The 25,676-nt window shown below is 41.4% G+C and overlaps 1 protein-coding gene across 1 annotated transcript in view; it reads left to right on the forward strand.

The window, feature by feature from the left end:
- LOC139469409 (uncharacterized) overlaps nt 1-25,019 on the forward strand; it is a 33,676-nt gene extending 8,657 nt beyond the window's left edge. Inside the window, exons 2-4 of the mRNA XM_071251572.1 lie at nt 24,172-24,325; nt 24,502-24,639; nt 24,816-25,019. Of these exons, the coding sequence (XP_071107673.1) occupies nt 24,172-24,325; nt 24,502-24,639; nt 24,816-25,019 (496 nt within the window). The remainder of the gene's footprint in view (nt 1-24,171; nt 24,326-24,501; nt 24,640-24,815) is intronic.
- The last annotated feature ends 657 nt before the right edge of the window (nt 25,020-25,676 follow it).

The following is a 25,676-nucleotide window of genomic DNA, read 5'->3' on the forward strand; positions in this document are numbered from 1 at the left end:
ATGCTCCTTATGTTTCTGCTGCTTGGCGCTAGCTGTTTGACAGCTCTTTCAAATACCTCTGCTCCCTCACCCAACATTTGAGATGACCGACCAGTCCTTGCCACATTGGGAAAACAATCAGTGTACCAAATGTTCACAAGGCATCGTGGTATCGGACGTGTATCAACATGAGATCAATGTCATATTTACATGATTCAAAAAGATAAAAGGAATATTTGCAGAAAGAAAGGCGTGTTGCTTGACTTTTTTTCAGATGTATATGTGGCTACATCCTAGATATATTTCCATTCAAACGAAATGTTCATATTTCTCAATTTCAGAAATAATGTTATCGCAATAATTTCTCACAAACAAAGCATGAACAATCCTAGAATTTACACCAACCCCCCAGTCCGCCAAACACTGAACTGTAGCTGACGTATATACGCTAGCATTGTATAGCCCGTCCAACACACGGAACACCCCCTTGGGTCGCATCTAAAATACACCGATAGCCTTATTTACTTCACGTTCTGTGATGTCATGGATTTCTGCGATAAAACCCAGGGGCATGGAAGATGTAAAATCTGATGAAAAAGCATGATAAAAACTGCCGGTAATTAGCGCCCTGTTGAGAACGCTTGACAGATGTCACGTCAAGCCAGACTGCCTGCTGGAATAATACTGAGGCTTTTGTAACCATGGTGGCGTTGCGTCCTTTTTGAGTTCGTGAGATTTTTAAATTTGGTATTTTGTTTGTATGCTGTGCGGCTGCTGTATGAAAACCCACGGAAATTGTGAGAGATAAGTTATATTTTCTTTTGATTTGGGTAATTACTATAATGTTATTTTTATCATCAGTATTCATCGGGATTAAATTTTGTGTTTGTCTCTGAAGTGTCGTGTTGTGTCCTCAGAGAGGTCAGGCCTGTTGGCAGACAACTGTCGCTCACTGACGGGGCTATCAATATAACGCTGATTGCAATCCTCACCCCCCGCGTTGTCACTAGACGTACGGAGAGTACCAGACATTTTCAATTGGTTTTACGTGTGTTTACATGGAGTGGCAAGTAGTACACGTTTCAGTGGGGATTGTTCTTTATTTTAAATTAGAAAAGTCTGTCCCTTTCTAATAAGTTCAGTGTTACAAAGAAATCGGTTAAATTGATCGGCTATTATAGTTTGCTAAGTAGGTGAATGAAATTAAACAAAAACACATGCAAAAACACAAACGAGTGCACACACACAAAATACATACACACAAACACACATACAGTAATGATCAGACAAACGCATATAAATGCATACACAACACATATAACCACACGTGCAAACATTCACATCAATACACACATACACACACACACACACACAAATATACACAAAAACATACAATCACATACACACTTGTACACAGGCTAACATCACAAACACACGTGTATACATGCTAACATCACAAACACACATTCACACACATACACACGCGTCTATACAGGTTAACATCACAAACACACATTCACACACACATACACACGGGCATGTACAAAGGCTAACACCAGAAACACACATACACACACAGACGTGTACACAAGCTAACATCAGAAACATACAAACACACATACACACGTGAAGACAGGCTAACATCACACACACATATACAAACACACGCATGTACACAGGTTAACACCACAAACACATATACACACACGTACACACACACACACACATGAACACAAGCTAACACACATCACTAATACACCACACAGACACACACACATTCCTCACACACACCACAAAGACACTCAGGTACACACATACAGACACCACACACACATTCCTCACACACCACACAAAGACACTCAGGTACACACATACAGACACCACACACACATTCCTCACACACCACACAGCACACACATACACGCTCACACACATACACACTCATCACTGACACACAACACACACCAACACTCAGACACACACATGCAGACACCACACGCACATATACATAAAAACACCACACACCACACACAGACACACATACACATACACGCTCTCACACATACACACACATCACTGACACACAACACACACAAACACTCAGACACACACATGCAGATACCACACACACAAACATAAAAACACCACACACCACACACAGACACACATACACATACACGCTCACACACATACACACATATCACTGACACACAACACACACACACTCAGACACACACATGCAGACACCACACACACACACACGTACATAAACACACCACACAGCACACACATACATAAACACACACATACACACACATCACTGACACACAACACACACAAACACTCAGACACACACATGCAGATACCACACACACAAACATAAAAACACCACACACCACACACAGACACACATACACATACACGCTCACACACATACACACATATCACTGACACACAACACACAAACACTCAGACACACACATGCAGACACCACACACACACACACGTACATAAACACACCACACAGCACACACATACATAAACACACACTGACACACAACAAACACAAACACTCAGACACACACATGCAGACACCACACACACACACACACGTACATAAACACACCACACAGCACACACATACATAAACACACACATACACACACATCACTGACACACAACAAACACAAACACTCAGACACGCACATGCAGACGCCACACACATACATAAAACCACCACACACAGACACACACACATACACGCACACACACACACACACAGACGCACGCACTCTCACACACGAGCAAATGAAACTGTACATAACGCTTGACACATAACGTCCTCTCTTGGTTCACACTATACCATAAATAAAATTAATTATTTCCAGTTTAGCCCCTGTGGTAAACCTTGTTCTAAATCAAAACATAATTATAACCACCCGTCGCACAATCATCAATTTTAAGTACTCTGATACAAGTTCTCGGTCCATTAATTATGCACTCCTTTCATTAATGACCAGTTGACGTGGGAAATGGAGTGCAATTAACATAATTGGGACTGAAATCTACAAATCTGTGTTACGCATATTTCCGACCTGAAACCCGTCTTCCTGACAAATATTTCATTCATAAGTTTGGTGATGTCGGCTCTTGACACAATGCCACGCTTCCCCCTAATTCCCGCCTTTATCGATGAAATCGACAAGAAATCTACACGAAGTTTGGCGCACTACATTTAACAAACAGGTCACCCCACGTGGTTGGACTTGATTGACGGGTTGTCTATTAAACAGCTGACTCACACACTACAGGGTTTCCTAACAGATACGTTTTTTACGTCAAAATTCAAACCCATTCATACGTTTCGTAAGTGTTTCCTGTACACACCGCTGAAATAGACATTGTGGTGTTAGTAATACGTGCCGGGTGAAAGGAGAGTTAGTAGACGGAGATGTGACCTTCATGTGTTGAAACCACATGAATTGATATTAACACGTTTAAAGTGCGCCAAGCAGCATAACGTGCCTATGTTCTTAAATTTTCTTTGTTACGTATCTGTGCCAGTTCTCACCTGTCCTCCCTTCTTCTCTATTAACCTTCGTATCACCTTCTTCCTTTCCTTTAAACAAATATCTGGGGGAGTTCAGGTAGCCTAGTGGTTAAAGCGTTCGTTCGTCACGCCGAAGCCCCTAGTTCGAATCCCGAAATGGGTGCAATGTGTGAAGTCCATTTCTGGTGTCCCCGACGTGATATTGTGGGAATATTGCTAAAAGCGGCGTAAAACCATACTCACTCACTCACTCTCTCACTTACTTACACAAATATCTACCAATACCCACGCATTCATCAGCCCTTCAACTAACCAAATAACAACAATGTCAATGTAAACTTATATCTATTGACATCTAGTCATTAGCGTGAAGACTCGGGTTGGAATTGGTCTTCAGCAAGCCATGTTTGTCGTAAAGGGCGACTAACAGGATCGGGTGGCTAGTTGAATTTTATTATTCGTCATCGTATCCCAATTGCGTCGATCGATGCTCATAATATCAATCACTGGATTGCCTGGTCCAGATTCGATTATTTACAGACCGACGTCATATAGCTGGAATATTGCTGAGTGCGGCGTTAAGCAACAAACAAACATACATACATTCACAACTACCTATGTGATGCTATACATCCACTCACCTACTCCTGTCCTCCTAACTGACAAGATGCCTGTACCAAAACATGTCAGCGTTCATCTACTAAGACCTGCCATGAAAACTATTTAAATGCACGAAATTCTGTTTGGTAATCACAATAATGTATGTTTGAACATATTAATGTACATATAAAATACATGCCTGTACCATTCCGAAAAATTGAAAATGAAAACGAAAATATATATTAACTCACATCCTACCTAAAAAAACCTTCCGTACCTTATATATACTTATCTTGTACCTCACACTGTAATTTTATCATTTACTTACTTCCTGGACCGCCTCCGTGGTCTCGTGGTAGAGCGTCCGCCCGGAGAGCGGAAGTTCAGGGGTTCGATCCCCGACCGTGTCATACCAAAATACGTTAAAAGGTGGTACTTGTTGTTACCCTGTCTGGCGCTCGGCATTATGGGGCTAAAACAAGGACTTGTCGGCTCGGAGTCAGTATACTGTGTCTGAGTGGGGTATTATTCAAGTTAAACTTGCGGCATGGTATTTCAGTGGGCAAGCACTATAAATCGGCATCAGTCCGGACTAGTACAAGCAGACACACACACACACACACACACACACACACACACACACACACGCTATATAAGTGCATTAATCTTGGACGCGACGTAAAACCCCATTTGACCTGACCGCTTACTTACTGCCTCGCATCCTACCTGTATCATCATACATATACCTGCACTTGCTACCTCATAACCTACCTGCCAATCTACCTGTATCATCATACATATACCTGCACTTGCTACCTCACAACCTACCTGCCAATCTACCTGTGTCATCATACATATACCTGCACTTGCTACCCCACAACCTACCTGCCAATCTACCTGTGTCATCATACATATACCTGCACTTGCTACCCCACAACCTACCTGTATCATCATACATATACCTGCACTTGCTACCTCACAACCTACCTGCCAATCTACCTGTGTCATCATACATATACCTGCACTTGCTACCCCACAACCTACCTGTATCATCATACATATACCTGCACTTGCTACCTCACAACCTACCTGCCAATCTACCTGTGTCATCATACATATACCTGCACTTGCTACCCCACAACCTACCTGCCAATCTACCTGTATCATCATACATATACCTGCACTTGCTACCCCACAACCTACCTGTATCATCATACATATACCTGCACTTGCTACCTCACAACCTACCTGTGTCATCATACATATACCTGCACTTGCTACCTCACAACCTACCTGCCAATCTACCTGTGTCATCATACATATACCTGCACTTGCTACCCAACAACCTACCTGCCAATCTACCTGTATCATCAAACATATACCTGCACTTGCTACCTCACAACCTACCTGCCAATCTACCTGTGTCATCATACATATACCTGCACTTGCTACCCCACAACCTACCTGCCAATCTACCTGTGTCATCATACATATACCTGCACTTGCTACCTCACAACCTACCTGCCAATCTACCTGTGTCATCAAACATATACCTGCACTTGCTACCTCACAACCTACCTGCCAATCTACCTGTGTCATCATACATATACCTGCACTTGCTACCCCACAACCTACCTGCCAATCTACCTGTGTCATCATACATATACCTGCACTTGCTACCTCACAACCTACCTGCCAATCTACCTGTATCATCATACATATACCTGCACTTGCTTCCTCACAACCTACCTGCCAATCTACCTGTGTCATCATACATATACCTGCACTTGCTACCCCACAACCTACCTGCCAATCTACCTGTGTCATCATACATATACCTGCACTTGCTACCCCACAACCTACCTGTATCATCATACATATACCTGCACTTGCTACCTCACAACCTACCTGCCAATCTACCTGTGTCATCATACATATACCTGCACTTGCTACCCCACAACCTACCTGTATCATCATACATATACCTGCACTTGCTACCTCACAACCTACCTGCCAATCTACCTGTGTCATCATACATATACCTGCACTTGCTACCCCACAACCTACCTGCCAATCTACCTGTATCATCATACATATACCTGCACTTGCTACCCCACAACCTACCTGTATCATCATACATATACCTGCACTTGCTACCTCACAACCTACCTGTGTCATCATACATATACCTGCACTTGCTACCTCACAACCTACCTGCCAATCTACCTGTGTCATCATACATATACCTGCACTTGCTACCCAACAACCTACCTGCCAATCTACCTGTATCATCAAACATATACCTGCACTTGCTACCTCACAACCTACCTGCCAATCTACCTGTGTCATCATACATATACCTGCACTTGCTACCCCACAACCTACCTGCCAATCTACCTGTGTCATCATACATATACCTGCACTTGCTACCTCAAAACCTACCTGCCAATCTACCTGTGTCATCAAACATATACCTGCACTTGCTACCTCACAACCTACCTGCCAATCTACCTGTGTCATCATACATATACCTGCACTTGCTACCCCACAACCTACCTGCCAATCTACCTGTGTCATCATACATATACCTGCACTTGCTACCCCACAACCTACCTGCCAATCTACCTGTATCATCAAACATATACCTGCACTTGCTACCTCACAACCTACCTGCCAATCTACCTGTGTCATCATACATATACCTGCACTTGCTACCCCACAACCTACCTGCCAATCTACCTGTGTCATCATACATATACCTGCACTTGCTACCTCACAACCTACCTGCCAATCTACCTGTGTCATCAAACATATACCTGCACTTGCTACCTCACAACCTACCTGCCAATCTACCTGTGTCATCATACATATACCTGCACTTGCTACCCCACAACCTACCTGTATCATCATACATATACCTGCACTTACTACCCCACAACCTACCTGCCAATCTACCTGTGTCATCAAACATATACCTGCACTTGCTACCCCACAACCTACCTGCCAATCTACCTGTGTCATTTTACAAATACCGACCCTTTCTCCATCGCAACTTACCTGTCCATTTACCTATGTGAACCTACACATACCTTGGTCCTTTCCAGCCAATATGCTAGTTCATCCGTAGCGACTATTATCTACCCTTTCACCTACAAGTATACATATGCGTACCCTTCAAATACACCTGTATGAATATTTTCCCATGTGTTAATCTTGCTACGTATCCCACCATGACACAAACATCTACCTGTATACTTACATACATCTGTCAGTATCTGTACATTTATCTACCTTACCAACCGGACAATATACTTATCTTCCTATATATCAATTTTCATGGTACGTTTTGTATTCAGTGGGTAGCCTCGTTGTTTAGGCGTTCGCTCGTTGTGTCGATGGCCGGGTTCGATTCCATGGGAACAAGTGTGAAGACCGGTGTCTCCCGTCGTGATATTGTTGGAATATTGCTGAAAACGGCGTTAACAATACTGTATTTAAACATCCAATATGACTATTCTAAATACTTATAAAATGCGGTTTCTCCACTTAAATTTTAATTCAATGTAATAAAAATAATCACGACAAAAGCCTTACCTGTTATTGGTTAAATCTAAAATGTAAAAGAATATACCACACAAACAAAATCTATAGTTTTTAAACGATATGCACTGCAAAAGTTATGAAAATATCTATGAAACATATACCGGTTTCCCATTGCTTGAGTTCCTCGTGCCAACTCTCTTTCGTCACATCGTCAAACCCCTTCACCCCTAGCTATAGCGTTACATGTCTAACGCATATTCAATATGGTCCTTGGATATTTTGAACCTTTAAAATGTTAAGTCATATCCCCGAAAACGTGGAAAACACATGCTGAAGCAATTTCATGCTGTTATCGACAAATGAGCGACAGCTACGAACATAAACTATCATGATATTGACAATCATAACTATACTTTTTCTTTAAAAGCAAAGCATGTATTTATGAAAACATATTCAGGTCATACATAAACGTATTATTCATAATTTCAGATGCTTGAGAAATGTAAGTCTCATGGGAATAGAGACGGATGAATTAAAGGGGACTCCAGCTGTATAAAGCACGTTGTTGTGTTTATGGCTGCGATGACAATGGCGTTGTCGTCATGTTGAGGTGTTTGCTGTTTTTGTGGTAAGATAAAGACATGCGATAACAATGAAGGTGTTACTGGTATACTTAAAACTGATATTCAGTAGCTTTTAAAAGACCACCCATCCAACTGGCAAACTAGCTGTGTCGAGAGGTGCATGTGGCTTTAACATCAACAGAACATATGTACATCCTTGAGACCAATCGCAATGCACATCCTGAGGGGTGAATGGATCGTTAACGAATACAGATGAGTGAGTGAGTGAGTGAGTGAGTGAGTGAATGAGTGAGTGAGTGAACCAGCGAATGCTTTATTCATATATGCTAAACTTCGACTCGAAACAAAATCCATCAAATCCAAACAATCCAGTGATTGATATTATGAGCATCGATCCACGCACTTGGGATACGATGACATGCATCAACTAAGTCAGCTAGCCTGACCACCCGATCCCGAGAGACGCCTCTTACCATGAATGAGTGAATGAGTTTGGATGAGATAGTTAATGAGTCAAAGAGTGAGTATGGTTGTATGCCGCACGAGAATGAGTACGTGAACGTAAAAATGTGTGAGTGTCCGCAAATGTGTGAGTTGTAAGACGGACGTGTTTTGAGGTGGATGAGAGTGTTCGCAAGGCGATGAGCGAGCGAGTGAGAGCATCTCATTTGGCTTACAGACAAAACAGAAGTGTGGCAACTGTTGCAACGATCCAATGTCGTCAGCTGAATGCGACCGTCGAACGTAAGTCGACACCAATGTCCTAATGTCCTCATGCATAATGCCCTAATGTCCTCATGCACCAATGTCCTAATGTCCTCATGCACCAATGTCCTCACGCACCAATATTCTAATGTCCTCATGCACCAATGTCCTAATGTCCTCATGCATAATGTCCTAATGTCCTCATGCACCACTGTCATAATGTCCTCATGCACCACTGTCCTAACATCCTCATAAATCAATGTCCTAATGTCCTTATGCACATTGTCCTAATCTCATCATGCACAATGTCCTAATGTCCTCATGCACCAATGTCCTAATGTCCTCATGCATAATGTCCTAATGTCCTCATGCACCAATGTCCTCATGCACAATGTCCTCATGTCCTCATGCACCACTGTCCTAATGTCCTTATGCACCACTGTCCTAACATCCTCATGAATCAATGTCCTAATGTCCTTATGCACATTGTCTTAATGTCATCATGCACAATGTCCTTATGTCCTCATGCACCAATGTCCTAATGTCCTCATGAACCAATGTCCTTATGTCCTCATGCACCACTATCCTAACATCCTTATGCACATTGTCCTAATGTCATCATGCACATTGTCCTAACATCCTTATACACCAATGTCCTAACATCCTCATGCACAATGTCCTAACATCCTTATGTACTTTGTCCTAATGTCATCATGCACATTGTCCTAACATCCTCATGCACAATGTCCTAACATCCTCATGCACATTGTCCTAATGTTATCATGCACATTGTCCTAATGCTATCATGCACATTGGCATAATGTCATCATGCACAATGTCCTAACATCCTCATGCACATTGTCCTAATGTCATCATGCACATTGTCCTAATATCCTCAAGCACCAATGTTACGTTACAATGACCATGCCAACCAATTAAATACTTTAGTATAGGTCCTGGTTTTATGCGGATGAAACAATTTTCATATCTCACCCCTATTAACACCCCTATTAACCCTCTTATTAGAAAAACATAAAAAATTGAAGCTGTGTTTTGTGAAACAGGACCTATTTTCATCCGTTCGGTTTGCACGTGACTGATCATGCAAGGTGGGGTGACTAAGCCCGAATCACGTTACGGAATATCGTTGAGGGGGTAACGACAAGTGTGTACTTCCTTTCGTGTGAGGTGAAAGAATTATGCAATGACCACCCTGTGATCGATACGTCCTGTTCCCTTATCTTAAAAAACAAGTCAGACCTATTTCTGTCAATGCCAAACATTTGTGTTTAAGATATTCGTAAGTGTATATTCATTCATCTTATAGTGATAGTGATAATGATGTTTATTTTATGTTTAAACATTTCTCCTTACAAACGGTTTTCTTTTAGAGTTTTTTAGAATTATTATGACCCAGGTATACAAGGAAAGACGTTATTCTCCTATATCGTATATGTGCTGGATATTTATAGAGAAAAGAATATCTAAATTTTGCGGAAATAAGTCATACGAGGGTCGATTAAGTTCTAAGCTTCGCATAGAAGGAATTGTGTAATAGTGCAATCCTTTGTTGTGGGTATTCTATGATGTCATAGATGTATAGCCAAACACACTGGAGTCAGCTGAACACCTTGTTTCACTGTGACAAGTCAGTTGAATAAGCAGGGATTTGTGACTTTGGAAAATGGACAAACGTGAAGAACATTAGCACTGCACATTCATCAAGTTTGTCCATTTTCCATAGATCACAGCAAACGTACCGCACTGCTATAAATGTACTGTTGCCAGGTTAGGGTTCCTACCACATATTGACCACGTGACAGCAATGTACGCGTGTTCATTTCACAGCATATCATGTCAGTTATATAAACCAGGAACCGTCGATTACATAAACAATGACATACACAATCTCATTACCCACGTCATAGACGATGCAAGGCGCCAGTTTATAATTTGTGGGAAACGTCCTGTTAACTTGTAAGATCAAAGTAGATTGTATCGATCCGGATTTACTACCAATTGCTGACGCGTTATTAATGTCCCAGCTGACGCGTGACAGATCGGGTACGTCTATTCATAAAACGACGCACTGGAACAGGTGTATGACCCCCGCTCCCCTGTCTCACAGGGGAAAACAGTAGCGGCGGGGTAGTCTAGCGGTTAAAGCGTTCACTGGTCATGCCGAAGGTCCGGGTTCGATTCCTCGCGTATGTACAATGTCATCTTGAGTACATTATGTGAAGCCCATTTCTTGTGCCCCCCGCCTTTATATTTTTAACTACACTTATTAAAACTACACTCACTCACTCACTCACTCACTCACTCACCTACTTGTCAGAAACCTTCCACCGAATTTCTCGCTGATGGGTTTATTTAGGCTATTTTATTCACGTATTTCGAATCGGATTTAAAACGAAGCTAGCGTGGCGAACGGAACCAGAATAATATATCAACAGAATGGACCAATAATACACTGGATACTCATGGCCGGACCATGTCAGAGAATGCTATTACCCCTACGTTGAAGATTATTTGACTTAATCATGTCAAGATTCCTTTAAACATATAGGTTCGGTGGTTCAGAAAGTGAAACGGCAAACTGTAGCGTATCGAGGCCATGAACTACAGAACTGGGAATAGGGAAGCGTTCCTTTGTAAGCTCTCCGCCTGATTCAATAGATATTTACTTCATGATCGTGGAGGGTAGAATAGGTCTTCAGCAACTCATGCTTGCTGTAAAAGACGGCTATGCTTGTCGTAAAAGGCGACTAACGGGATCAGGTGACTTGGTTCATGCATGTCATCGATTCCAAGTGTGTGGATCGATGCTCATGTTATTAATCACTGGATTGTCTGGTCAAGACTCAATTATTTACAGACCGCAGCCATATAGCTGGAATATTGCTGAGTGCAGCGTTAAACAACCAACCAACCAACCAATCATAAACACTACCCGTCTAACAATCCGTTTATCAATAAACGCCAAACGGGCAACAATGCAATCTTTCAGAATTAAAGACGCTTGTATAAATTATGTGTTTCATGAGTTTTTATTGATGTTGCCTCCCCCGACATCCATTGAAACGAAATATATGAATTAATATGCATAGACAAGTGGATATGTTGATTAAAAACCAGAAGTCCATAACTCGAAAAATGGATTGTATATCTGAATGCACGATAATACATTGCATGTAATGTCCCTGCTCTACTCACAGCTGGTGACGTGAATGAAATGTATTCGAACCTGCCTGAAATGTACATCGCCGCGTCATGCTTTGTGTGAAACCGCTTTGATGATACACAATACAGATTCCCGTTTTGCATTTGTCGACACGTTAATGGACATTTGAACGAAGATAACTAAGTATCATTAACATCTTAGTGAAAGTAATCCCATCATAGTGTAAATAGGTATTCAGGATATGCGATAGTTGTGTCTGTCAAGAAAGGCAAGTACACAAAACTTGTGAAATTTACATCTTCGCATACAGATGCATGCCCAAGTGAGTCATCTAGTGTAGTCACCTGTCAGATGTATGACTGAAATGAACACATGCCTCATTCATAAATTCATATCCATCACGCTGTAGATATCACAAGACGCTATCTTTTTATAATGCCCGTTGCGCAATGACTGACTATTTCATTTGTACCCAATAACCCATTTCAGTAAAATTAATGAGTAGTTTTAGGATGGCCCCCGGGGTGTAATGGATAGAGCGTCTGACCCGGAGAGCGGGTGGTCGGTGGTTCGATCCCCGGTCACGTCCTACGCCGTTTCAATGAACATTTGAAGGACTATATGATAACAGATGGTGGTTATTGTGTTCTAATACAACGCTGAAACCAAGAGTTGACTCTTCATAGGGATAAGGGGGCACGAGTGGCCCAGTCGTCTAAGGCGCCGCGATTTGTTGCGTCCCTTGGGCACGCCAGAAACCTATGATTGTTGGTTCGAATTCCGGTTCGCCCCGTTTATTTTTCTAGGTTTGTCAGCACCATACCCGTGCTCGTGGGTTTCACCGAAGTGGTAAACGTCTGAGACCTGCATCATTTCGGGCTTTCCTCCCACATAAAACTGACACGCCGTGATATAACTGGAATACTGTTAAAAGCGGCGTTAAATCCAACTCACTCACTCACTCATAGGGATAAAATGTGAAGTATTTTTGTGTCCTCGTACGTGACACATATTTTGTGAACTGTCATCCCCACACTTATTCGCCTTCTCGGGCATATTGGGGTAGAGTTGGGCCAGTGATCTATTGTTTGTTTGTTTGTTTGTTTGTTTCTTGTTTAACGCTACACTCGGCAATATCCCAGCTATATGACAGCGGTCTGTAAATAATCGATTCTGGACAAGACAATTCAGCGATTAACATCATGAGCATCGATCGCAGTTTGGATACGATGACGTGCATCATCCAAGTCAGCGAACCTGACTACCAGATCCCGTTAGTTGCCTCTTACGACAAGCATATCGCCTCTTATGACAAGCATGCGTTGCTACAGATCAACTCTAATCCGGATCTTCACAGGTCCCCAGTGATCAGAGGCGTAACGATTCGCAATGAATCGCGCCCGTGAAGATCCAGATATCTAGGTTGCATATTGCATAGGTTTTCAGATCAATCAAATAAATATTGGAACAAATTAATTCATCGTCCGCGATAACCATGTCACCGGGTTCGATTCCCTGATTGGCCCACGTTATGATCCATGAACTGCCAGAACTACACCCATGCTTGTGTATGGAATACTGCAAGGGACAATTTAGCGATCTCGCATTCTCGCGATCTCGACCTATGGAAACGATCTGCCCAAAACACGAGAACGCGAGAATGTCCCTTACAGTATTCCATACTTGTAGATTCCGACACAGATATAAACATTAAATGGCCTGCGTCACTTTGGGATTTGATAGCACATTAATCTGACGCTACCCGCCAAGCACCCGTACTAACAACTACAGTCAGTTTGTCTCCAAACTGAGAACGATGAATTGCAAAATAACTCAAATCGGAATAGTCTATTAAATGCCAGTGCGATACACGGCACTGAATACCCTGTACCCAACAATATCTGCCGTTTGTTTTCATTCACATCATTGGAAAAAAGGTGTTAAGAAACTATCGTGTTGTTACGTCTTAAAGTTGACATCTTGAACGGAGGGGGGCACATCGGTAGGGGGAACAGCGCAAACACACATGTGCTACGCGACGGTAGTGGGAATCACATCATAAGAGGGGTCGTGTACCGTATTGACATTTAATACTATTCCCGATTTTGAGTTATTTTGCAATTCATCTTTCTCATTTGGAGGCAAAGGGAATGTAGTACACGATGCAGGTGCTGCATGCAGGAGGATTGTCAGTGCCTGACATCTCTTCCATCAGAGACACACGGGAATAAATCTTTTATATTACTCTCGAGTTGCTATTTCAGGATGCAATAACTCAAGGTATTAAGTCTAGTACTCATAATGTCTACTACATTTCCTTGAAATATACATTGGATTTGAATCTTATTAAATCTTCACGTATTCATACTTGACAGAATATAAAAAAGGCACAATGAATTAAACATTGCCACAGGCATCGCCTCTTATGACAAGCATATCGCCCCTTATGACAAGCATATTGCCTCTGATGACAAGCATATTGCCTCTTACGACAAGCATATTGCCTCTTATGACAAGCATATTTCCTCTTATGACAAGCGTGCGTTGCTACAGATCAACTCTAATCCAGATCTTCACAGGACCCCAGTGATCTGAGGCGTAACGATTCGCAGTACAGAAATGCGCCTGTAAAGATCCGGAAATCTATTTCGCATATTGCAGAGATTTTCAGATCAATCAAATTGAATAAATATGAGTACAAATTAATTCATCATCAGCGATAACCTCCAGATGTACTTGTGTAACGGTTGCACAGACACGTGACGAATTGATGACGTTCAAGAGTTATGACTGTTTGTTTAACCATAAAATGTTTATGAAATATTATGCGAATTACGTCATTCCATGATGTACGTGATAATGATATGTTAAATTATTATATATAACTTTTGAGAAATCTGAAAAGTTTATAAAAAGTTCACACAGAAGAAACTTATATCTGTGATTACGGCTCTAATTATTCATATTAATCGTACGGTTGGAAGTACGACAACACAGGGGATGTATTTTCTCTTCTTTATTACACGTGCCAAGCCGAATATTCTATTCGTCATTTTCTGAATATTTGCCTGAGATGTACAGATTGCTCGTCTTGGTCCCCACACAGTTGTAAGCAGCCATACATTGAAAAGAGTGAGTGAGTGAGTTGGGTTTAACGCCGCTTTTAACAGTATTCCAGTTATATCACGGCGTGTCAGCTTAATGGGGGAGGAAAGCCCGAAGTGATGTAAGTCTCAGACGTTTACCACTTCGGTGAAACCCGCGAGCACGGGTATGGTGCTGACAAACCTAGAAACATAAGCGGGGCGAACTGGGATTCGAACCCACAATCATAGGTTTCTTGCATGCCCTAGGGACGAATCGCGGCGCCTTAGACGACTGGGCCACCCGTGGTCCCCGCATTGAAAAGAGCAAGGCACAACGGAAAATTCCGGAAATGCACCAGCATCAGATAATATAATCCATGCGCAACACATAATGGTAATTCGTTTTTAATATTTTTAAAATATATTTCACACATCAATAGTTTTTAGGGATATCCTTTGCGTTTAATAATGTCCAATAAATCTCCATTTCTGTCAAATATAGGGATCTACAATTTCCTCAACACATATAATCGTACACTAAAAGTGTAGATCGATGTTCATTATCTCGATTACTGGTTTTCCTGCTTCAGCATGGAACATACATTGACAGTGGCTGTGAAATCACACAAAGCTTCAATGGATCCCTTAAGCAACTAGGGTTGTGTTATTGGGGGGTAACAAATCCTGTATTAGGAATAATCATTGTATTTAGCGATCCCAGGCGAATTTTCAATAAAATATATTCACTATACCAAAACTGAAACACTCTTTACCATATAATGTCGTTCGTAAATTCCGTCGTCGCGAAATCTATTCTTATCACTCACAATCAGTATCTACACATATTAAAATCTTCCTGGAATGTGGACATGAATATATATATATTACGTCTGAAGGTCAGTGGTAAGTCAGTCGGACAGTGACAACGGATGATATAGTTCCAACTAAATCCAAGTCAGCAGGCCGGACCACCCAATCCCATTAGTCGCCTTTTACGACAAGCATAGTCGCCTCTTACGACAAGAATAGGTTGCTGAAGACCTATAACTGGATCCACCTGAGACCCTTAAGTCGCCAAAAATTACACGCACAGATAAAGTATTGAAACCCATCCCGCTCGTGTCCTCGCAAAATTATAAAATGATAAAATGATTCAGTTACGCACCTGTAAGACACGTATTTTCGTTTGTTTACTATTATTTTGATTATGATAACACTTATCTCAGTAACTTGTCCAGATCCCCAATTGTTAATTCTACATTGCTGAAAGACAAAGGTTGTGCCATGTTAGTTTGTAAACATTGACCTACCTTACCTTATATATTTGTAAGTGACCTATACCGTTTTATCCTTTGGCTTTATCATGGCTGATAACATGGAATACCTACAGAAATGCATGTACATATATACAACTAAAAAATACCAACTCATAACCAGGTTTTTTGGTTCGCGGAAAAGGACACATTTCGAAGTCATGTAAACTGAATATTTCGTGTCTCCGTCATCAGCCTAAAGTTCTGCCTGAAACCTCCTGGCCAAGGGCGAAAAGTGGGTAGGAATCACACTTTGGGGAATGTTTGTACACCCTGCCTGCAGCGCGTGTGTACATTGTAGTTCCGTAGTAATGTTGCTGTTAGAGTGATCTAAACGGTTTAGCATTGTCGTGTTAAAAGACATGGTTTACAATAGGAGAAACATGCTGCTGGAGTTCATCACACTAGCGTCGGCCGTTGTGAGTTGCACCAGGTTCGGTCTATCAGTGCAGGAGAATACCACCCGCATCATTACGCTGCCACCGCCGAATATGTCAACCCCGACTGTGTAATTAACTGATTAGGCAATACTATGCATGTCAACTCTACTGATGTAGCAGTTGTCGATGCTGATGCATGACAACAACACCTCGGACAGGCCTTCTGATTCCGCATAATTATGTAACATAATTATGAATGTATGGGAATTGTATCGATTTACAGGAACGAACAAACGAAGAGACACGTGTCTATTTTAATCCATGTCAATCAAAATTATAACGTATGTAATTGCACCAGGTGTGCATGATAGTCACATTGCACCGTATGTCTTCGATGACTAACACAGTCTCAAAGTCACATTGCGGTGTATGATTCATACAGGTATGACCTCTAGATGCATCGATATCCGTGTGTTGTATTTCAAATTATCAATTCAAACAGAGTGTGCGGGCCAAACGTTGTCGTGAGTCACACAACACAATAGCGTGAAGTCGGGCTCTGTCTCTAATAGGGTCAACGAACGAAAATAAACTTTCAGTAAACTTTGATTTCACAAGCCAAATGTCTCACATCAGAACGCCGAACACGAGAGTGACTCACCGGCGGGGAAATGTGACGACAATGCGTCGATTGCTACCCCATATAACTCTTGACTGTGAAAATTCCACTTGTCAAATTAACAGATTTGATTTGTAGTTCTTATCACGAATACACGTGTCAAGCGTTCGTTCTTCACGAACGTCATCAGGTTTAATATAGCAAAACCAGTGAGCGTCGGTTCCTGACTGATAAAATACTTTATGCATAAACATTTTACGCTTCATTATTTTCATTTTTGTTTTTATTTGGCTTGTTAAATTGTTTTTATGCCTCTGACGTGCTCCTTGAAAGCCAACACATATGGTCATGGGGATTACATGCAAAAGAGAGTATACACTTGAAAATTGGAATCGACCAACAATTTGCAAACATTATCAGAACGTAACTAGGCTGAAAACAGTTGCCGAAACTCTTAGGGTCAAAACAATGATGCCCGAGTCAAATGCATCATCATCAAATAACCATTTCTTGTTTGCTTCATGTTTAGCCACCATCAAACATGGGTGGAGTGAGTGAGTGAGTGAGTGAGTATGGTTTTACGCCGCTTTTAGCAATATTCCAGCAATATCACGGAGGGGGACACCAGAAATGGGCTTCACACATTGAACCCATGTCGGGAATCGAACCCGGGTCTTCTGCGTGACGAGCGAACGCTTTAAGCACTAGGCTACCCGACCGCCCCTAAACATGGGTGGATACTTTATCTTGCCCGTCAGTGTGTGTCCAAGGTTTCCTGCGCGTGTAGCAGCTGACTAAAAAGAGGTCCGGCTGGTCACACTGGGGCGTGAAAACAACATTCATTCGGTCACTATACTGCTCAGAAATCTACACGGAGTTGAAATCACATTGAGAAAATAAAACGTAAACCAGTGATTGAAAACATCATCAACGAGAAAAAGCACCCAGTGCTGACTTAAATGTGATCTGACTAATGTCACCTGTCATCACTCCCGACGGCATCGTTGCTATAGTAACCAGTGGTTTATCTGGTCCAAACTCCGTTATCTGCAGGCTTCGACTCTCACATCTTTAATATAGAATTTTGTAATGTGAAGTTTACACGATATACGGCAATTCATTTGGACGAGAGGTCGGTCACATGACCACGGAATCGACGTTCATAAGTGTTTGAACGCCACAATTTGACGGTCATACGTTTTTCACGAGACTGTTTTTTTAAATGACGGACTATTTCTATATTCCCGGGGGAACATCTGGGAATTCCCTAGCATGATTGCAAACAGAAGCGTTGTTTCTGATCAGATAGACCCTTTAATCTTGAACTCAGCCTTTCATGAAAGCATGCACTGAAAAAAGTCAGAGAGTTTTACTGCATGCTCGTTCACGAATATCTAAGCTACGACTCGATTCGTGTCTCGGCTGGTATTGACACTCCACAACACTCTATGAATTTATTTTAGTATGTTGACACATCTTTATGATCACCTTTCATATGATCGGCCAATTGATGACGTCAATGGTGATTAACACGATCATGTTACTGCCATGGTCAACCTTGGAAGTATCTCCTGTCACGTTTATCGTGTCGGTCATTTTGACGTCTTGGACTTGATGTAAATGTTTTACGACACGCTGTCATTGTGGCTGACTCACTGGAGTAGTTCTTAACCGACCTTTCTCGTCTAATTATTTGTCTATATTCGTTGATATCACTGTAGAACAACGTGAACATACGAACGCTTATGTCACCTCTCCTTTTGAGGAGGGGCCCCGGGTGGTCCAGTCAACTAAGGCGTCGCCATTCGCTGTGCAGAGTTGCTTCCCTTGGGCACGCCAGAAACCTAAAATTGTGGGTTCGAATCCCGGTTCGCCCGGCTTATGTTTCTAGGTTTGTCAGCACCATACCCGTGCTCGTGGGTTTCACCGAAGTGGTAAACGTCTGAGACCTGCATCACTTCGGGCTTTCCTTACGCATTAAGCTGACACGCCGCGATATAACTGGAATACTGTTAAAAGCGGCGTTAAACCCAACTCACTCACCAACTCATTAGATAATTACTAATGTAGCAGGGTAGTGAACGAGTGATAGGCAAACACACGCTACGGGTGAGAGACGTTTATTCCGCAAATGGATTTGTCATATATTTATCTATCTAGTATCTACACCCTGAAACATATTAAAGGAATGATAAGTAATATTAACAATATAATTAATGCAATCATCGACATCACAGTATTACAAACATTAAAAACACATCGTATTCATATATCAGTTGTTATACTGTACAATAATCTGCTAGTTGTTGTATGGCTTCCTGTGTAAACATGAAGTCACACGTACTAAATTGTGTAGAGATCTACAGGCTTCGAGATAAGAATTAGTGATAAGAAATTACTTTCACTTTGTGTGAATTCATTGGCATACGTTTTAACCTTCATGAACTCACACAAGATGAAAGTCAATTCTTTGATGAATCCATGAATATGTACCACTTTACGTCGTGAAAGTACTGTCTTCCTCAATTTTCCCCTGTGGCCTGTGAGCTTTGAACAAACAAAAATCTTCTTTTTGCTTAACACTCGCAGTTTATATGAACGAACGTGCTTCTTGTTGGAAATATTTCATTTTCATTTCTTTTTGTCTACACCGAGGTGAACCCGCCTTGGTAACAAACTGTGCATGACTGGGAAGTAACAGCGATTCTCCCTATAGAATGTATTGCAGAAAAAATAAACAAGTCAATAAAACTGTCTGACGAGACCCAGTAGTCGTTGACAAGCCTTGTTGGTATGCGGAGATTTATATTACCCGACGAGAACTTGTCTACACGGAGAGTTTTCTGTATTAGACTTACTAAAAAAAATAATTTGAGATATTTTTTGTTCAATTGTGATTTTATATATGATAAAAAAGAGGGGAGAGAATCTCTTTATTTTCAGAAATTCAAAATCCTAGACATGTTTATTTTCGGACAGTTTTGTTTCATGGTCTGTGTGGGATAGTTCCTATAAGGTGTAGATTCATTCTCACATCAATGCTGAGAGTAGACATGTTTTACAGAAAACCCTCTGTAATCTAGATCTCACATATCCGGACACTCTCCTTCCAGACGATGACATTATTTCATGAATTGTTCCGCTGATTTGTTATTTCGGTTTTTCCGAAGCATCATGACCATTGATCTACGCAATTAGCAAGTCACAAGTCTTACCACTTGTTACGAAAAGTATGGGTAGCTGAAGACTATTCTAACCCGTATCATCATGGGGTCACACCTGTTAACTATCAGAGACCCACAGCAATCGTAGCGTGACAATAGTCGGGATGTAACTTTCTTAAACGGGATTCAGTTATCTTGTGTATAAATACAAGGATTGTTGAACCCTTCACATGTTTGAAGATCTTCGGAACGTTTTATCAACAAGTGCGTAGCCACCCACCATTTTTACAAAACTTGATTTTCGTATCAAGTGACAATCGACAATCGACAATTGTGTATTACTTGTTTATATAATAAGCAACCATTGGCCCAGTTTATGCCCAGTATCAACATGGAACAATGCTACCTTGGATCGTGTCATCCATATCTGTGGATATTCAGGAATATAACAGAGAATCACCCTAATTGAAAGGCAACGCATATTTGTTACAGTTACCACATTGATGAAACTTACGAGCACGGGTATGGTGTTGATAATAATAATAATAAAAGGCTACTGATATTGCGCATATTTCCACACCACTCCGGCGCATGCTCAAAGAGCTATTATCACCCCGGTCACTGGATCAGTCTGCACTCCAGAATCATTCTCATCTCCCTGGGGAGTATAAAACCCAAGCTACTTGTTAGGCGCTAGAAGGTTAACAACCGCATTGTCATCTCATCCTACCGGGTACCCATTCACTGCTGGGTGAACAGAGGCACACTTCGAACAAAGTCACTTGCATAAGGAGACACCACATGTGTTACATGTGCTTGTGTGTGGGGCAGGACCGAAGCCCTAGATACTCTCAGGAGCCAAGCTGCCGAACGCGATCACCCATCCAAGGACTCTCCGTGACAGCACACTCACGACTGGCGAATCCGTACACGTCAAAGGAAAGTAACTCTGCTAGTCACATAAGACTACTGTGCCAACTATTGAAGCGATAGCTGGAAGCTCCGGAGTTTCCCTTGACGGTCGTGTCTATGAAAAACACGGCAGCTCCCGTGCGCCAAAGACAGCCTCCGTGGTCTAGTGGTAAAGCGTCCGCCCGGAGAGCGGAAGATAGGTAGGTATACGATCCCCGGCCGCGTCATAACAAAAGACGTTAAAAGATGGTACTTGATGTTACCCTGTCTGGCGCTCGGCATTAAGGGACTACTGTGTCTGAGTGGGGTATTCATGCTAAACAGCTGCATGGTATCCTTGGGGTGTGTGAGTAAGTGAGTTTGGTTTAACGCCGGTTTGACCACAAATAACACGCACCACGGCGTGTCAATTGCTCATGCTATTGATCACTGTTTGCATTATGCGTCATAAAATTACATTTACTCACAATTTTGGTCGAATATCTCTGTAAGATGGCGTTTGTGTTTTAACTATTATTTCAAGCTTATGAATGACGTCGTGGAAAAAGACAGTTATATATTGACACCGTTAGTAAAATGTATGTCGGACTAAATGTGTGATTAGCAATTCAAAGCACGTATTCAATGATTATGCATGAATTGTTATTGTATCAAGTATAGGTATGTATGAGTTGCGATAGACACGTATACCTACCTATGAAAGACACATACTCGCATACCTCTCTCACAGACACAGACAAAAATGTCTAGAGACAAAGCCACACGTGTAAAGGTATGGAGGAACGTGCTTATGTGCGAATTACGAGTGTTTGTGTGTGCGAATATGATATTACGCACGATTTAGCAAATTTGCAGTCGAAGGCCTAAACAAACTGTCGCCACGTGAGGGATCCATTAAGTCTTTACAGCGACAAGCGAACGAGAGAGACCGAGTGAAAGCGAACGAGAGATAGATTGAGAGAGACAAATGGAGAGGGACAGATGGAGAGAGAAAAACACAGAGAGCCAGAGATAGACAGATACATGGACACAGAGGGAGAGATCAAGAGAAACACAGAGAGATAGAAAGACGGACATAGAGACGAAGAGAGAGATAGAGAGAAACAGAGAGAGAGCGTGAGACAGATGGAGAGAGAGAGAGAAACAGAGCCCGAGAGAGACAGAGACATAGAGATATAGGGAGAGATAGAGAAAAACAGAGCGAGAGAGAAAGAGAGAGGAAAAGAGAGAGAGACAGAACAACAAGAAAGAAAGAGAGAATAATTTTGGCTAATATCATATTTTATTCCCATTGTCAGTACAAGTGTGTCGCATCATAGACCAGTGTCTCCCAGTATATGTTTCACGCCGTTGATAAAACCAAAGTTTCAAGGAAAAACACATTTTATTTATATCATATCCTGATTATGTCAAGAAAAGAATAAAGCATTATAAACCAGGGTCGTCAATGAATGCTTCATGAATGCATATAACTTTACTCTGTGCCACATTCGTCTGTCATAAATGCCATTTTGTAAATATTCCCAATAGTTGATAGTGAAGACATGTACACTCATCAGATGACCCATGGCGGTATGATAGTCCTCGCCATGTCGTGCAGAGGACATGTACATCGCCGGCATGGAGTTTTGTTTATTAACCTTGAACGATGTACTTGTGATTATATCATGTGGCTTTACATTAATTCACGCAATATTTGTAGTCAAATATGTCAGCTTTCTTGAATGGTGCCAGAAATCTTTTCAAGGAAATACATTCCTGTCCATATTCTTACACTTGTGTTGAAATTCCATGGTGCGCGCTTCAGCTCTGGACGCGCTTAGAATAAATATTTACCTCGTCCGAAAATGTTTAAATTAAACAATTTAAATGGAATTGTTCCACATTTTTATAAGTTTTTAAGGGCAACATGACCAGGGCAGTAATTAGCTGTCACATGCTTGAAACATGCGTCATGCTGTAGTGTATATAAACATACGATGGAGTTATATATATTACTTCGTGCGCCGATAAGGGCAATTAAAGCAGTTCTTATCTTTTTTTAACCCTTTTGACTAAATAAATATGGATTAATTTGCTAGAAAGATTTTCCGGTCATATCTTTTTTTTATATATACATGATAATAACCAAGCAGAATGGTAAGGTTGGAAGACACGTGTCTATTTAAATATTTCCCAAATGCATTAATTATAAATGTTTAGTTCAAACCTATGACATAAAGTAATAATATGTTTTATTATCTTCCCCATAATTCTCGACATAATTCAAAACGTACCGTCGTGTGAGACCAAAAGACCTGAATGGTTGACTATGTGAACTATCCCGGAAGGGTTGCCGTCTGACAGCATGATAAAGATGTTTCCTGGTAAACGAACGAGTGTTGATTACGTGGTGTCCAATATAATGAGGTCTGTCTACGAGGTTGAGAAAAACCATTCCGACGAAAGCGGTTCAGGCTATGGATGCAAGCCCTTAAGAGGTTCAGATTGATTAGGTTCAAATAAAAGTGGTTGGAGCTAACGAGGTTCAGATTGATGAGGTTCATGTAAAGGGAGTTTGGAGATCATGAGGTTCCAATTGATAAGGTTCAGATAAAGGTGGTTGGAGCTAACGAGGGTCAGATCGATGAGGTTCAGATAAAGATGGTTGAAGCTAAGGATGTTCAAGTTGATGAGGTTAAGATAAAGCTGGTTGTCGCTAACGAGGTTTAGACTTATGAGGTTCAGATAAAGTGGTTGGATCTAACGAGGTTCAAATTGATGAAGTTTAGATAAAGGTGGTTGGATCTAACGATGTTCGGATTAATGAAGTTCAAATAAAGATGGTTGAAGCTAACGAGGTTCAGATTGATGAGGTTCAGATAAAGGTGGTTTGAGCTAAGGAGGTTCGGATTGATGAGGTTCAGATAAAGGTGGTTGGAGCTAACGAGGGTCAGATCGATGAGGTTCAGATAAAGATGGTTGAAGCTAAGGAGGTTCAGGTTGATGAGGTTAAGAAAAAGCTGGTTGTCGCTAACGAGGTTTAGACTTATGAGGTTCAGATAAAGTGGTTGGATCTAACGAGGTTCAAATTGATGAAGTTCAGATAAAGGTGGTTGGATCTAACGATGTTCGGATTAATGAAGTTCAAATAAAGATGGTTGAAGCTAACGAGGTTCAGATTGATGAGGTTCAGATAAAGGTGGTTTGAGCTAAGGAGGTTCGGATTGATGAGGTTCAGATAAAGGTGGTTGGAGCTAAGGAGGTTCAGACTGATGAGGTTCAGATAAAGGTGGCTGGAGCTAACAACGTTCAGATCGATGAGGTTCAGATAAAGGTGGCTGGAGCTAACAACGTTCAGGTTGATGAGGTTCAGATAAAGGTGGTTGGAGCTAAGGAGGTTCAGAGTAATGAGGCTTAGGTAAAGGTGGTTGGAGCTCACGAGGTTCGGATTGATGAGATTCAAATAAAAGTGGTTGGAGCTAACGAGGTTCAGACTGATGAGCTTCAGATAAAGGTGTTTAGAGCTAAGGAGGTTCAGATTGATGAGGTTCAGATCTAGGCGGTTAGATCTAACGAAGTTAAGATTGATGAGGTTCAGACTAACGATGTTCTTATCAGCCAGGTTCGGACACAGCCAGTTGGGGATAAGAAGGTTTTGACTAATGGTTCGAGGTTTGTATAAGTAAGCTTCTGATTAACTGAGCTAACGAAGATTTTGACATTGCATGTTTCTGAATACCAAGGTTCAGTCTTAGTTTGTTCAGACTAACTAGGTTCAAAGGAAAGATGTACGAACTCATAAGAACGTAAGGCAGTAATTGAAGGTGTTAATTTCAGTACAAACACATGTCCTTTCGTGACATAAGCACCAACATGTTTCATCTGTTGCTTATTAACAGCTGATTTCAATAAATTCAACGACTTTGATTTGCATTTAATAAGTCAAAGTTCAATGTTTATATCATCCCGGGTCATATCAATTGCACCACACCTGGGAATCGCATATGTCTGGTATATCTCATATATATCATCAATCTTAGATTGAAGTATCTTACACAAACCATTTAATCAACAA

The sequence above is a fragment of the Haliotis cracherodii genome, unplaced genomic scaffold (assembly GCF_022045235.1).
Source record: "Haliotis cracherodii isolate W230 unplaced genomic scaffold, xgHalCrac1.p SCAF_2, whole genome shotgun sequence".
NCBI classification, from domain to species: domain Eukaryota; kingdom Metazoa; phylum Mollusca; class Gastropoda; order Lepetellida; family Haliotidae; genus Haliotis; species Haliotis cracherodii.